Source organism: Gekko japonicus, unplaced genomic scaffold (genome assembly GCF_001447785.1).
Source record: "Gekko japonicus isolate JY-2015 unplaced genomic scaffold, Gekko_japonicus_V1.1 scaffold2657, whole genome shotgun sequence".
NCBI classification, from domain to species: Eukaryota; Metazoa; Chordata; class Lepidosauria; order Squamata; family Gekkonidae; genus Gekko; species Gekko japonicus.
In genome coordinates, this window is record NW_015170970.1 from 109,133 (window position 1) to 125,312 (window position 16,180).

The following is a 16,180-nucleotide window of genomic DNA, read 5'->3' on the forward strand; positions in this document are numbered from 1 at the left end:
TCGTCGTTTCTCCAAGCTAAAGAGCCCTAAGCGCTTTAACCTTTCCTCATGGGTGCCTGTTGAGGTCCGCACAATCTGGGATGGGGAAGGGTCCAGTCACGACTGGACACGCAGGGTAGCTCTACTGTTGATTTCTGAACAAGAGGCTTTCTTGCCATGAGGAAAGCACAGCACTAGTGAATCCTATGAAGCTGCCTTCTACTGAATCAGACCCTTGGTTCATCAAGCATTGTGTCCAGATCACGGGAGGTGGTCGTTCCGCTCTATTCTGCTATGGTTAGGCCTCACCTGGAGTACTGTGTCCAGTTTGGGGCACCACGTTTTAGGAAGGATGTTGGCAAGCTCGAGCGTGTCCAGAAGAGGGCAACCAGGATGGTTAGAGGGTTGGAATCCAAGTCTTACGAGGAAAGGCTGAAAGAGTTGGGTCTGTTTAGCCTGGGAAAGAGAAGGCTTAGAGGGGGACATGATTGCGATCTTCAAGTATCTGAAGGGCTGTCATGTAGAAGATGGAGCCAGATCTATTCTCTCTTGCTCCAGATTGCAAGACTAGATCTAATGCGTGGAAATTACAAGGGAGTCGTTACCGGCTAAATATCAGGAGAAACTTCCTGACTGTGAGAGTGGTTGAGCAGTGGAACAGTCTTCCTCAGGGAGTGGTGGATGCTCCTTCGCTGGACGTTTTCAAGCGGAGGCTGGATGACCATCTTTCGGGTATGTTGTAGGGCTATCTTTTGGCTGTGCTCCTGCAGAGTGCAGGGGGTTGGGCTAGATGACCTGCAAGGTGCCTTCCAACTCTGACATTCTATGATTCTATGATTCTATAAGTTCAGTATTGTCTGCTCAGACTGGCAGCAGCTCTCCAGGGTCTCAGGCTGAGGTCTTTCACATGACCTCCTACCTGGTCCTTTCAACTGGAGATGTTGGGGACTGAACCTGGGACCTTCTGGATGTCAAGCAGATGCTCTAACCACTGCACCACACGAGCACTCAAGCATAACTAAGTATGGCAGGTCTGGAAGGCCTCAACCACCGCTTTTACTCTGCCCCCATCTGTTAGAGATGCCGCCACCTCTTACCTACAGCAGGATTTTGAACTGAATTTGGAAGTTTCTGCTTTGGGGGGGGGGGGGAGAAGGAAATCCAGGAAATCCGAGGGTGGCCAAAAGAGCTCCAGCTTTCTTCTCTCGCTTCCAGTTCCCTTCAGCATCTTTTCCGGCTCCCGCACGGAGTCTTAAGCCACCGGTTTGGATTTCGGCTGCAAACAGAGCCGGCAGAATCCCCAGCCTCCGGGCCCCCGTGTTGGCTCCCTCTCTATCTCCCGTTTCCTTGCTGTTTGCTTTTAATCAGCCTCTTTGGAGTCCTGTGCGGCGACAGGTTGGGTATTTGCTATCACATTCGCCTGTTTGTTTTCCCCAGCCGCTGAAATTTTACCGTTCTCGGATATGAGCCATAAGCGGTTTTGGAGATGCAAAAACCTTTCCCTCTCTTTCCCCCTCCCCCCGAAAGAGCTTTCCCTCTGTGTTGTATAGCCATGCCAACTCCAGGGTGGGAAAATTCCTGTATATTTGGGGGAGGGGAGGTGTCATGATCTGGGCTGTGCCACCAGAGGCCTACTAGGCCCAGGGAGCCTGGCTAGCAGTAGGTGAGGCTGGGCCTACAACTCCCGGAAGCCCCTGAGAGGGTTAGGAGCCAAAATTGACCAATAGGAAAGTGGAGGGCTTGGAATAAAAGATCTGGAGCAGCAGGAAAAGCTGTTCTTCTTCCCAGGGAACAGGGCCAGGAGAGGCTGCTGTGGGGGAGAGACCCTTATCCTGAGGGAAGGGTGAGTAGTCTAGTGCCACTTGGAATAGTGAGCTACGGACAGTATATACTTAGATGCGTTAGGGCATTTGATTTCTTTTCTTTTCACCCACTTACTGTTAGTATTCTGCACCTTGTTTGTTTGACCTCTTATAAAATAAACTATTTTCATTGTTCACTCTGCCTGGTCCTCACGCCTATTATTCGGCCAAAAGTGAGGTCTGAAGGTCTTGGGAGGGTGCTCTGGGCCTTCTCAAGGGATCCTAAATCCAGAGTGGTGGCAGCATCAGGTGACACCCCACCTGAGCCGTGACAGGAGGGTTTGAGGAGGGGAGGGACCTCTGTCTGGTATAACTATTGGGATATTTGGTTAATATAGCAGAGTTTTGCCAAGTCATAGAAGTGTGATACTGAGTGCAGTAAAATAAATCTCCCAAATCTGGGAGAACCTGGTTTGATTCCCCACTCCTCCATGTGCAGCCAGCTGGGTGACCTTGGGTCAGTCACAAGTTCTCCCAGAGCCGTTCTCTCCAGGGCAGTTCTCGAGAGAGTTCTCTCAGCCCCAACCACCTCACAGGGTGTCTGTTGTGGGGAGGGGAAGGGAAAGGGATTGTAAGCCACTCTGAGACTCCTTCGGGTAGTGAAGGGTGGGGTATAAATCCAATCTCCTCCTCCTCCTCCTCCTCCCTTCTTCTTCTAGAAGTATATTGCGAAAAAAGTAAAAACTTACATTTATTCAAGTAGATCCATTTCACATTCTGGTTGCAGTCAAAAGAAGAGAAAGAGAAGCCTAATCTAAAGAGCACTTTCCCTATCATAAGTGGCCAACTTGTCCGGCATCATGTGTGTGGGAATATGAGGGCGATGTCTCTACAGGAGAGACCTGCAGAGATGTTTATCTCCATGGTAGGCCATGTAGAGAGAGGGAGAGGACGAAGCGAGAGAGGAGGGGGTTAGAGGGCAGCTCGAGGGCGTTGTCTCTACAGGAGAGACCTGCAGAGATGTTTATCTCCATGGTAGGCCATGTAGAGAGAGGGAGAGGACGAAGCGAGAGAGGAGGGGGTTAGAGGGCAGCTCGAGGGCGTTGTCTCTACAGGAGAGACCTGCAGAGATGTTTATCTCCATGGTAGGCCATGTAGAGAGAGGGAGAGGACGAAGCGAGAGAGGAGGGGGTTAGAGGGCAGCTCGAGGGCGTTGTCTCTACAGGAGAGACCTGCAGAGATGTTTATCTCCATGGTAGGCCATGTAGAGAGAGGGAGAGGACGAAGCGAGAGAGGAGGGGGTTAGAGGGCAGCTCGAGGGCGTTGTCTCTACAGGAGAGACCTGCAGAGATGTTTATCTCCATGGTAGGCCATGTAGAGAGAGGGAGAGGACGAAGCGAGAGAGGAGGGGGTTAGAGGGCAGCTCGAGGGCGTTGTCTCTACAGGAGAGACCTGCAGAGATGTTTATCTCCATGGTAGGCCATGTAGAGAGAGGGAGAGGACGAAGCGAGAGAGGAGGGGGTTAGAGGGCAGCTCGAGGGCGTTGTCTCTACAGGAGAGACCTGCAGAGATGTTTATCTCCATGGTAGGCCATGTAGAGAGAGGGAGAGGACGAAGCGAGAGAGGAGGGGGTCAGAGGGCAGCTCCCAGATTACGACAAGGAGAGGCATCCCATTCAAGGAGATAACACCTGTGCACCCTTAGAGTGATGCAGCGCCCCCCAGTGTCCAGGCATGCTGAGTCACTCACTCCAGGAATAATGCTGTCGAGCCCACCTTCCAGAGCAGCCATGTTTGTCCAAGGGAACCAGGCTTCCCAAGTACTTACCGTGATTCGGTGGGGGACACAGACGTCTTTGCAGGATCGTTCCTGCGGGGACAACAGATGCGCCGCACCATGCCGTCGCCAGGAAGTGGCGCTGGGCGACGCTCTGGCAATGGGGCTCGAAACTCGATGGTACCATTGCCAGAGGGTCACTTCCTGGCGATGGCATGCTGTGTTACAGGGAGGAATGGTCCGGCCGGGGAGCATTTTCCCCCCGCCGGATCGCGGTAAGTACTTGGGAACCCTAAAGGGAACTGATCTCTGCAGTGTGGAGGTCAGTTGCAGTTCAGGGAGATCTCCAGGCCCCACCTGGAGGAGAACCGGAGAAACCTTCCATAGAATTGTTGAGTTGTGCACTGTAGCCTTGTGAGCTTTGGCTCCAGCTTCTGCCTGAAGAAGAACCTGTCGAAACACACAATTTTTGCCTGGGAGGCGTGTTGCTTGCTTTGATGCTTGGCTGAATCACTTTTTGTGGAGAACGGAAGAGCCTGCTGCATCTCTCATCATCAACGACTGTTGCAACCTCCATCAGTCTCTTATCAGGAGCAAGGTAGTCTGCAGCATTGGAATAGGTCCCTGTAGCCGTGGACTTTTCTATTAGTAGATATATAATGTTCTTTAGGTTTTTGTATTATATGAATATGTATAAGATACACTAGGGTCTCTATTGTATCTAAATCAATATATGAAGACGGAAGTGCATATTAGTAGAGTGTGTTTTGTTCTAACATGGTGTTTCTTTACGTTTGCCCACCCGGAGGGTGGCAACTGGCTGTTGTGCCTCAGTTGGAAAGCAAGCAGGGCTTCTGAATTCAACAGATACCTGCTGGTTTGCTCCTGGGGGGGCAGATGCTGCCCTCCATGTTGCTTCACGGGTGGGAGTGAGTCCAGGGCTATTTTTGGGCAGGAACGCACAGAAACAGAGTTCCGGCTGGCTCCCAAATTGGCCACGCCCAGCAGGAACTCATTAGCATAATAGGCCACACCCAACAGCAGGAACTCATTAGGATTGGCTACATTAGGGGTGTGTGGCCTAACATGCAAAGGAGTTCCTGCTTCAAAAAAAGGGCCCTGGGTTTTGACAACAAACATGGTAAACAGAATAAGAAGCAAAAGGGGGTGTGGCTGGATGACCACACTTCTGGTAACACGGGGGTGTGGCCTAATATGCTAATGAGTTTCTGCTGTTGGGTATGGCCTATTATGCTAATGAGTTCCTGCTGGGCTTTTTCTACAAAAAGAGCCCTGGCCCGAGTGGCAGTTGGCCAGTGGGATTTCATGGCTAGGAAGAAACTCCCGTTCTCGGGGGCCCTGTGCTGTCGATACCACAGAAGTCCCCGTCACTTTGAATTCTTTGTATGCGCGTGAATGGGAATCTCGACTATTATTAGTATCGTGTGGGTGCGGGAGTGAGATGAGAAGGAAGGAAGTTTTATGAGCCCGTTTCTGTGAAAGCATAGCAATTTCCTACGGTGCAGATGTTGAAAATGCAGCCCTGGAAATTTAAATTGTCAGTGTGACGAGGGTTGGCCAATAAAAGTTGGAGGCTGGAGATATCCTGGGACTACCAGTTTGGTGCAGTTGTTAGGAACACAGACTCTAATCTGGGAGAACCGAGTTTGATTCCCCCACTCCTTCACATGCAGCTGCTGGGTCAGTCTGACCTTGGGTCAGTCACAAGTTCATTCAGAGCTGTTCTCTCACAAGCAGTTCTCAAGAGAGCTCTCTGAGCCCCACCTACCTCACAGGGTGTGTCTGTTGTGGGGAGGGGAAGGGAAAGGAGATTGTAAGCCACTCTGAGACACCTTTGGATAGTGAAGGGCGGGGTATGAATCCAATCTCTTCTTCTTCATCTTTTACCTCACAGGGTGTCTGTTGTGGGGAGGGGAAGGGAAAGGAGTCTGTAAGCTGCTCTGAGACACCTTTGGGTAGTGAAGGGCGGGGTATAAATCCAATCTCTTCTTCTTCTTCTTTTACCTCACAGGGTGCCTGTTGTGGGGAGGGGAAGGGAAAGGAGATTGTAAGCCACTCTGAGACACCTTTGGATAGTGAAGGGCGGGGTATGAATCCAATCTCTTCTTCTTCATCTTTTACCTCACAGGGTGTCTGTTGTGGGGAGGGGAAGGGAAAGGAGTCTGTAAGCTGCTCTGAGACACCTTTGGGTAGTGAAGGGCGGGGTATAAATCCAATCTCTTCTTCTTCTTCTTTTACCTCACAGGGTGCCTGTTGTGGGGAGGGGAAGGGAAAGGAGATTGTAAACTGCTCTGAAAGTCCTTCGGGCAGTGAAGGGCGGGGTATAAATCCAATCTCCTCCTCCTCCTCCTCCTCCTCCTGCAGCTTACAATCACTTTCCCTTCCTCTCCCCACAATAGGCACCTTGTGAGGTAGGTGGGGCTGAAAGAGTGCTGAGAGAACCATGACCAGTGTTCCCTCTAAGCTGAGTTAGTGTGAGCTAGCTCATAGTCTTTTAGTCTCCGGCTCATACTTTTTTGTCTTAGCTCAGGAAGGACGGCTCCAGAGCAGACTAATTTATGTAGTAGCCAAATCTCTCGCTCACAACTTTAGTGCCAGTAGCTCCCAAAGTAAAATTTTTGCTCACAAGACTCCACAGCTTAGAGGGAGCATTGACCGTGACTGGCCCAAGGTCACCCTGCAGACTTCACGCAGAGGAGGAGCAGGGAGTCACAATCCAGATTACACTCCACCTCCTTTAACCATCACATCACGCTGGATCGACCTGGAGCCATTTTAGGACAGGGAAATGGCATAGAGGGGAGCAAGACTGAAGCACATTCCCCTGTGTGCACACCATGTCCCCCATCAGAACTGAGGCCGTACGTTTCTTGGAAGACGAATTCCCTCGTAGCTGGTGTCTGAGTCAAAACCAGATCAGGGGTGCCCAGACACAAGACATTAAAAACTGGGTTTGTACGTTGCTTGGAATCTCGGAACACATTTTGGGGGGGGATTGATATGGTAAACTCTCCTCTCGTGGATTTCCTCGACTGTAATGGTGGCATTTTTAAGGACTCTTGGAGCCCTTCCTCATAAAACTACAGGGAGAGTCGCGTCGCTAATGTCTGCTTATGCTTATTGACAAAGCAGCGTGGGGACTCGTTGGATCGGGAGGAGGGGACTGGCGAGAGGGTCTCGGGACTGGAGTGGGCGGAGCCTCGGATGTGTGGGAGGAGCATCGGCTACTCCCAGGGTCAGGGAGTCGTTGGGGATGTGTGGTTTCCCCCGTCACTCGCGGTGACTGCAGAAGTTGCATCTTCCGGATGTCTCCCTGAGATGTAGATATGAATGGTATTGTATTAGGCTTGCCAACTCCACGCTGGATATTCCAGGAGATTATGGGGGTGAAGACTGGGAAGGGGGAGGGTTTGGGGAGGGACCTCAGCGAGAAATAGTAACACAGAGTCCATCCTCCAAAGGTAGCCATTTTCCCCCCAGGAGAATTGATCTCTATAATCTAGAGACCGGAGTGACCAAACTTGCTTAACTTAAGAGCCACACAGAATAAACGTCAGATGTTTGAGAGCCACAAGATAGGAACAAACATCACACACACAGTTTTATTGGAAAGTATGCAAATTTGCTTTTTATTAACATTAAGAACATAAGAACATACGAGAGGCCAATGTTGGATCAGGCCAAAGGCCCATCCAGTCCAACACTCTGTGTCACACAGTGGCCAGAAATACCAGGTGCCCTCCGGAGGTCCAGCAGTGCGGCCAGGACACTAGAAGCCCTCCCACTGTTGTCATCCAGTCCAACACTCTGTGTCACACAGTGGCCAGAAATACCAGGTGCCCTCCGGAGGTCCAGCAGTGCGGCCAGGACACTAGAAGCCCTCCCACTGTTGTCATCCAGTCCAACACTCTGTGTCACACAGTGGCCAGAAATACCAGGTGCCCTCAGGAGGTCCACCAGTGGGGCCAGGACATTAGAAGCCATCCCACTGGTGACCCCCCCAAGCACCAAGATGACAGAGCATCACTTGCCCCAGAGTCCCTATCTATACCTTATGGCTAATAGCCACTGATGGACCTCTGCTCCATATGCTTATCTAATTCCCTTTTGAAGCCGTCCATGCTTGTAGCCGCCACCACTTCCTGTGGCAGTGAATTCCATGTGTTAATCACTAAATTAGACTGTGTGAAAGGGCCACATGTGGCTCCGGAGCCACAGTTTGGCCACCCCTGCTCTAGACATTCATGGAGGATAGTTCTATCAGAGGCTACTAGACATGGTGACTGAGGGGAACCTCCTTGTTCAGAGGCAGTCAACCACTGAATCCCAGTGCCAGGAGACAGCATTAGGAGAAGGCCTCGGACTCTGTGCCCCGTTTGTTTGGCCTTCCAGAGGAACTGGGTGGTCAGTGTCTGAGACAGGATGCTGGACTAGATGGACCCTCACTGGTCTGATCCAGCAGGGCTCTTCTGATGTTCTTATGAAGGCCTTGGCCTCTCTGCCCTCTTGTTGGCCCTCCAGAGGAACTGGTTGGCCACTGTGTGAGACAGGATGCTGGACTAGATGGACCACTGGTCTGATCCAGCAGGGCACTTCTGATGTTCTTATGAAGGCCTCGCCCTCTCTGCCCTGTTGTTGGCCCTCCAGAGGAACTGGTTGGCCACTGTGTGAGACAGGATGCTGGACTAGATGGACCACTGGTCTGATCCAGCAGGGCACTTCTGATGTTCTTATGAAGGCCTCGCCCTCTCTGCCCTGTTGTTGGCCCTCCAGAGGAACTGGTTGGCCACTGTGTGAGACAGGATGCTGGACTAGATGGACCACTGGTCTGATCCAGCAGGGCACTTCTGATGTTCTTATGAAGGCCTCGCCCTCTCTGCCCTGTTGTTGGCCCTCCAGAGGAACTGGTTGGCCACTGTGTGAGACAGGATGCTGGACTAGATGGACCACTGGCCTGATCCAGCAGGGCTCTTCTGATATTCTTATGTTCTTAATCTGGAGATCAAACGTGAATCCAGGAGATCTCCAGGCCCCACCTGGAGGTTGGCAACCCTATATCGGACAGGCTCCTTGGAAAGAGGCATTATGTATGTTCTCGGCCCATGTCTCTTGCTATCACCTTCAGAGTCTTTTTTCTGCTGTTTTGACAGGAGTCTGGGTGTTTGTTTATTCCATCTTGGCGTCTCTTCTTTCGAGGGGGCTTCCTTTGTGGCGGTCTTAAGCAGAGATGAAAAGACAGGGATTAGCAATTAAATGGGCTTCCTCTGATGCTGGATTGGCACTTGAAGGAAGGAGAGGGGAGGGAAAAAACACTTTTCCATAATGCATTTTCCTTTTTTTTCTCCTTCCTTCGCTTTAGGATAAGCTTCACCACGGGATCAACACTTTGATAACGCCTGCCGCTCCAGGCCTCCCTTTGTAAGGAATACAAAAATTTCTTTTGTAACCATGTCCAGGACGACAGATATGTGGCGATGGACTTGCCTCATTTCCCCACTTCTCCTCTGTGCTGTGACGTCGCCTTCGGTCAGTCGGCCACCGACGTCCCACCCAAAGAGACCTTTCCTCACCTTCACTGTGGACAAGGCCGACGAGTATTTGAACCACTTGGTGGTAGACGAGAGGAAAGGGCATATTTATGTGGGGGCCGTCAATCGGATCTACAAGCTTTCCGGCAACCTGAAGGTGCTGGTGACTCACGAAACAGGTCCTGATATCGACAACCCCAAATGTTACCCTCCAAGACTGGTCCAGCCCTGTAACGAGCTGTTGACGTCCACCAACAACGTCAACAAAATGCTCCTCATAGACTACAAGGAGAACAGGTTGATCGCCTGCGGTAGTTTGTACCAGGGGATCTGCAAACTCCTGCGGCTGGACGACCTGTTCAAGCTCGGGGAGCCCTTCCACAACAAGGAGCATTACCTCTCCGGGGTCAACGAGAGCGGCTCGGTTTTCGGAGTGATTGTCTCGTACAACAACATGGACGACAAGCTGTTCATTGCCACCGCGGTGGACGGCAAGCCGGAGTACTTCCCTACCATCTCCAGTAGGAAGCTGCCCAAAAATTCGGAGGCGGACGGGATGTTCGCTTATGTCTTCCATGACGAGTTTGTCGCCTCCATGATCAAGATCCCGTCGGACACCTTCACCATCATCCCCGACTTTGACATCTACTACATCTACGGCTTCAGCAGCGGTAATTTTGTCTACTTTCTGACTCTCCAGCCTGAGATGATTTCTCCGCCTGGTTCCACCACTAAGGAACAGGTCTACACCTCAAAGCTGGTTCGCCTCTGCAAGGAGGACACGGCGTTCAACTCGTATGTCGAGGTACCTATCGGCTGTGAGAAGAACGGAGTGGAATACCGATTGCTCCAGGCGGCGTATTTGTCCAAGGCGGGGTCCATCCTGGCCAGGTCTTTGGGTATCCGGCCGGAGGACAACATCCTCTTTGCCATTTTCTCCAAGGGACAGAAGAGGAAAATGAAGTCCTTGGACGAGTCAGCACTGTGCATATTTGTCCTGAAGAACATCAACGATCGTATCAAGGAGAGGTTGCAGTCCTGCTATAGGGGCGAAGGGACACTGGATCTGGCCTGGCTTAAAGTGAAGGACATTTCCTGTAGCAGTGCGGTAAGTCCAGATTCTGGCTAGAAATACCCAGATATTCTGTCTGCTTGCTTTCTTGCATGAACGACCCCGGGTAGGGTCTTTCAAAGCGTCGTTTGGGGGAACTCTAAGTTTGGTGGAGAGCCAATTTGGTGTAGTGATTAAGAGCGCAGACTCTAATCTGGGAGAACTGGATTCGATTCCCCACTCCTCCACCTGCAGCTGTTGGTGTGACCTCGGGTCAGTTACAAGTTCTCTCAGAGCTGTTCTCTCAAGGGCAGTTCTCAAGAGAGCTCTCTCGGCTCCACCTACCTCACAGTGTGTCTATTGTGGGGAGGGGAAGGGAAAGGAGATTGCGAGCCACTCTGAGACTCCTTTGGGTAGTGAAGGGCGGGGTATAAATCCAACCTCTTCTCTCTCCTCTTCTCTGAGGCTTCTTGGTGGTGGAAAGCGCTGTTAAGTTGCAGCCGACTAATGGCTACCCTGTAGGGTTCGCAAGGCAAGAGAGATTCAGAGGTGGTTTGCTGTTCTGAAACTCCTTCGGGTAGTGGAGGGCAGGGTATAAATCCAATCTCCTCCTCCTCCTCCTCCTCCTCCTCTTCTCTGTCTGCATCTGAAACTGAGTCTTTCACTAGTTGTAAAATATTTTACATGTGTTTTGGTATGCTTTGTTGATGCAAGACTATTTGGTTCTTTTTAACCACAAATGTATGTTTCGTTCAGATCGGCGATAGCTAAGTTGTCATTGCCGTACTCTGGAAGTCTTGTGCGGGATCCTGGGAGGGCCCCAACAGAGCAGAAATTTATCTCACTGGTTGCTGCGTACAACATACAATTACGCATTGTCCAAAAATTAGCAATAGGCCTATAAATAGTCAAGCTTGGTCAGTATGACATCCCCCCCTCGTACTCCCAGTATTCTGAGAAAGAGATTTTGAGACCCCTTTTCCAGCCTAGCAGATGGGAAATTTCAGCCATTGGAGAGAGAGCCCTTTCCTCTTTTCTGCCTGTGGAGCCAAAGAGGGAATATTCTCTGCACGCTGCGCCGGATTAAGCGATTGCCGTTTCCCTTCCAAACCACTGTCAAGAAGATAAGCCGCAGGGTCCGATCCAAAATATTCCCTTTTATTCTTCAGAACTGGAAGAGTATCTGAAGAAGTGAGGAGTGACTCACAAAAGCTCCGACCCCGCCACGTGTTTCGTTAGTCTTTAAGGCGCTCCTGGACTCTTGCTTCCTTTCTACTGTCACAGTCTCGATGGAGACGAGTGTCCACAGCTCCAAGCAGGGTCCGTGGCTCAGTGGCAGAGTGTCTGCTCGGCATGCGGAAGGTTCCTGGTTCAATCCCTGGCATCTCCATTTATGAGGATCAGGTAACAGGTGATACGAAAGAGCTCCGAGACCCCGTAGAAGACAATAATACCTTTGACAGACCAGTGGCCTGATCCGGTATAAAGCAGGCTCATGTGTAGTGTTACCAACTCTGGGTTCAGAAATGATGCACAGATCTGTGCCCTGTGTGACCCCTTGGCCGAATTGGAATCACCCAGTCAGAGTCCAATGAGTTAGATAAATATCTGTTTATTGCAAGAAACAGGAAATACAGGGCTGAGTACCTTACAGCAGCAACACCAAGCTGTATTCCGCCTTAACCAGGAAGGGCAGAGGGTCTTATACCCCAATTGACATCACCTATAATTTACACATTCAAGAACCTTTAATTGGTACCAAGCAGTTAACATCATAAAAGCATCATTTGACTCTAAACCTTAGTACTCGCGTTCTCCCTTAGTACGGGGAGTGGCGCCCCCGGTGGCCGTAGTGCCAGGTGTAACGTCAAGGGGCAACTAGATGGGTGGTCCCGGTGGCCGGAGAGGTTGCAGCAAAAAGGGGGGTAGAGAAGGGCCTCAGACCGGCAGGGGACGGGGTTTAAGAGCACCCCGTAGGTCCCTCTGCCCACACGCTGTTCCCGTTTCCCTCTCTCTCGTCCTTCACTTCTTGGGTCACTTTCTCTCTCTCTCATCATCTGCATGTGCTTCCTCCCCGGCCCCTCTTGTACCCGCCTTTTATTCCTTCCTCTCCCTCCCCGGGACCGCCCCTCTGCTCCCGGGGCCTGGCCCCCCCTTTTAAGTGTAGACGCTGGTGGGGCTTTCCCCGGTCGGGCGTGTGTATGCCGGCAGCAGTCTTGGCGGCCTTTGGGCCACGCCGCCAGCACCGCGTTGCTGCTCCGTCCCTTCGGGAAGGGCCCTCGGCCTCCGTACCGCCCCCACTTGCTCCTGTTCCCTCGGCGGTCTCGTCGAGCCCCGTTCTCGTTTTCTAGCTCGGCCGGGGCTGGGCGCCTTGCACGATCCCGCGCCTCCTCTCTCTCTCGTCGGACAACTGGTCTGCGCCAGTTCTTCAAGACGCGCTCCCACTGTTAAGCCGGGTCGCGGCGTCTCTCCCGGGCTCGTCGGGGTTCCAGGGGTCTGTAGGCTGTCATCGTCGGGGTCCGCAACCCCTGGAGCGGGACACCTTACTATTGGTCTCTCCTGATTGCATTTGTTTCTCTGGCCTTCAGAACAACGGGGAACATCAGAGAACACTGGGGCCCCTCTCTGGCCTCACTTATGGAGAGCTAGCTGATAAGGGCTGCGATTCACGTTGCCCTTAGCTCTTGGTGTCCTTGCAACATCTAAATAGCATTCCATTCTATTGCACCTGAATCTATTACGATTAAACTTTTGAAGGCACAGTGACAGCTGTCAGTGTATATATATCAAGGAGTGTCAGAAATCACTTTCAGAAATCACATTCTTTCCCCCTTGTCCTACAGAAATACCTGGAGATTTGAGGGTGGAGCCTGGGAGAGTGGCGTTCAGGGAGGGGAGGGAACCTGGTAGAGTTTTAATGCCACGCAGTCCACCTTCTGGAGCAGCCGTTTTCTCCGAGAGAAGTGGAATGTCCGTTTTAAACAAATAAACACATCAGTGATTTATGTCGTCTGGAGAACAGTTGTTACTCCAGGAAGGTCTCCAGCCCCCACCTGGAAGTTAAACAAACCGGTACTTACAGAGTATAAGCATAAAAAAACCCAAGCCAACTGTGCATAATAGTATAGAAAATAACCTCTGTTGAATCAAGAGTGTACAATTCCACTGCATAGTGGTTGGATGTTCATACAGTCACAAAGACATCAATTTCATATGTCCATATCAGGTACAAACACCATTATCCATATCCCTCAAAGTCCAATGGATGAAACCGGCAAAGCTTGTCTTGAATGCAAGATCCACAATACATGATTTCAAAGTAGAATCGGGAATTCATGAAGCATTTCCTTCCAACGAGCATGCTAGCTAATTAGTTGTCTCATTTCACACCACAGCTTTTACAAAGAAAGGTCTACATTCCATGATTCTCTATAATACTCTCAGAAGGGAACTCTCCATAAATTTCTTGTGTGATGCAATTGATGTATATGGATAATGGTGTTTGTACCAGATATGGACATATGAAATGGATGTCTTTGTGACTGTATTAACATACAACCACTATACCAGGGGTGTCAAACATGCGGCCCGGGGGCCGGATCAGGTCCCCGGAGGGCTTCTATCAGACCTGCAGTGGAACTGGCTGTCTTCTGCTTCTTCTTCCAGTTCTGCTGCTGCTGTGATGGACCTCTGCTCCAGATGTTTATCCAGTTCCCTCTTGAAGCCGTCCATGCTCGTAGCCGCCACCACCTCCTGTGGCAGTGAATTCCATGTGTTAATCACTCTTTGGGTGAAGAAGTCCTTCCTTTTATCTATTCTAACCCGACTGCTCAGCAATTTCATGGAGTGCCCACGAGTTCTTGTCTTGTGAGAAAGGGAGAAAAGGACTTCTTTCTCAACCTGCTCTATCCCATGCATAATCTTGTAAACCTCGATCATGTCACCCCTCAGCCGTCGTTTCTCCAAGCTCAAGAGCCCCAAGCGCTTTAACCTTTCTTCATAGGGAAAGTGTTCCAACCCTTTTATCATTCTAGCTGCCCTTTTCTGCACTTTTTCCAATGCTATGTTAATACAGTCACAAAGACATCGATTTCATATGTCCGTATCGGGTACAAACACCTTTATCCATAAACATCAAAGTCCAGTGGATGAAACAGGAAAAGCTTGTCCAGATGCAAGATCCACAATAGATGGTTTCAAAGTCGAATCAGGAATTCATGAAGCATTTCCTCCCAAAACGAGCATGCTAGCTAATTAGTTGTCTCGTTTCACTTCGCAGTGTTTTCAAAGAAAGATCCACAGTTCCATGATTCTCTGTAACAATCTCAGAAGAGAACTCTCCATAAATTTCCTGTGTGATGCAATTTCATGCTGCGTGGAGGGTTCTTGATTCAACTGAGGTTATTTTCTGTACTGTTATACACAGCCATGTTGGTTCTTTTGACCCACCTGGAAGCTGGAAACCCTTTTCATGTGTTCAAGACTGGGTTTGCAGATTAATGTTAATCTTGTGAGCTACTGGGAGCAGACTGGTCCTGAATTGAATAGGAAAGTCTACAGAGGGCCACGGGGCTGTAGTGACCACGATCCAATTGGACCGTGGCAGGGATTGCTACTTCGCTCCAGCTGTGGCAGCAGTAGTGGGTGTGTCAGCTCACCTGTCACTTCCTCCTGCCTCTGTCTCAAAAACCACCTGTGAGTAATTCCAGAGGGGCAGACATGTTAGTCTTTTCTGCAGAACTGGGGTCAGATGAAACCTAGAAAAAGTGGTTTCCGGGACAAGCTTTTCTGGAGTCAGGGCTCACTTCATCAGATAACCGACATGAACATCCATAAGAACATAAGCGAAGCCATGTTGGATCAGGCCACTGGCCCATCCAGTCCAACACTCTGTGTCACACAGTGGCCAAACCCCAGGTGCCCTCAGGAGGTCCACCACCAGGACCAGAACTCCAGAAGGCCTCCCATTGTGGGCCCCCAAGCTCCAAGAATACAGAGCATCACTGCCCGAGACATTGGGTGATTTCCCACAAGTGCTGCTCCGCGCTCACTCCTCCCTTTTGTCCCAATGGTACGTGTCAATTTCACACAAGCTGCTGCGTGGCCGCATTTTGCCCTGCAGCTTCGTGCAATTTTCCCTGCGTCTACTCAATCCTCAAAAAACAGGAAGAGTGTTCCATCTGTATCTCACGGCTAATAGCCACTGATTGACCTCTGTTCCTTATGTGGGGCTGAGAGAGTTCTTTCGAGGATCCCTCCTGAGAGAACAGTTCTGAGAGAACTTGTAACTGACCCAAGGTCACTCCAGCAGCTGGATGTGGAGGAGTGAGGAATCCAACCCGGTTCTCCCAGATTAGAGTCCGCGCACTCAACCACTACACCAAACTGGCTCTTTTGAGTTGGCAGCATCTCTCAGGAAACCGTCTGTCTCACTACAGCAAGGATCAAGTCCAGTCGCATCTTAGAGACCAACAAAATTTTTGAGGTAGAAGCTTTTGAGAGTTAAAATTCCCTTTGGTATCTGATGAAGGGAGCCCTGACTCTTGGAAGCTCCTATTCCAAAAATTTGTTGGTCTCTAAGGTGCTACTGGACTTCAACTCTAGCTGTTCCAGTTTGGTGCAGTGGTTAGGAGCGCGGACTCTAATATGGGAGAACTGGGTTTGATCCCCCACTCCTCCACTTGCAGCTGCTGATGTGACCTTGGGTCACTCACAAGTTCATTCAGAGCTGTTCTCTCATGAGCAGTCCTCGAAAGAGCTCTATCAGCCCTACCTACCTCATAGGGTGTCTGTTGTGAGGAGGGGAAGGGAGAGGAGATTGGAAACCGCTCTGAGACTCCTTCGGGTAGTGAAGGGCGGGGTATAAATCCAAACTCTTCTTCTTCTTCTCCCTGCCTTCGAGAGCCAGTTTGGTGTAGCGGTTAGGCGCGCGGACTCTAATCTGGGAGAACCAGGTTTGATTTCCCTACTCCTCCGCATGCAGCTGCTGGTGTGACCTTGGGTCAGTCACAAGTTCTTTCAGA

General features: G+C 50.7%; 1 protein-coding gene across 1 annotated transcript in view; it reads left to right on the forward strand.

Annotated features, from left to right (window-relative positions):
* The first annotated feature begins 9,026 nt into the window (after nt 1-9,026).
* The window catches only part of LOC107116918 (plexin-A4-like), a 46,070-nt gene continuing 38,916 nt past the window's right edge, over nt 9,027-16,180 (forward strand). The window contains exon 1 of the mRNA XM_015418944.1: nt 9,027-10,214. Within this exon, the coding sequence (XP_015274430.1) occupies nt 9,027-10,214 (1,188 nt within the window). The remainder of the gene's footprint in view (nt 10,215-16,180) is intronic.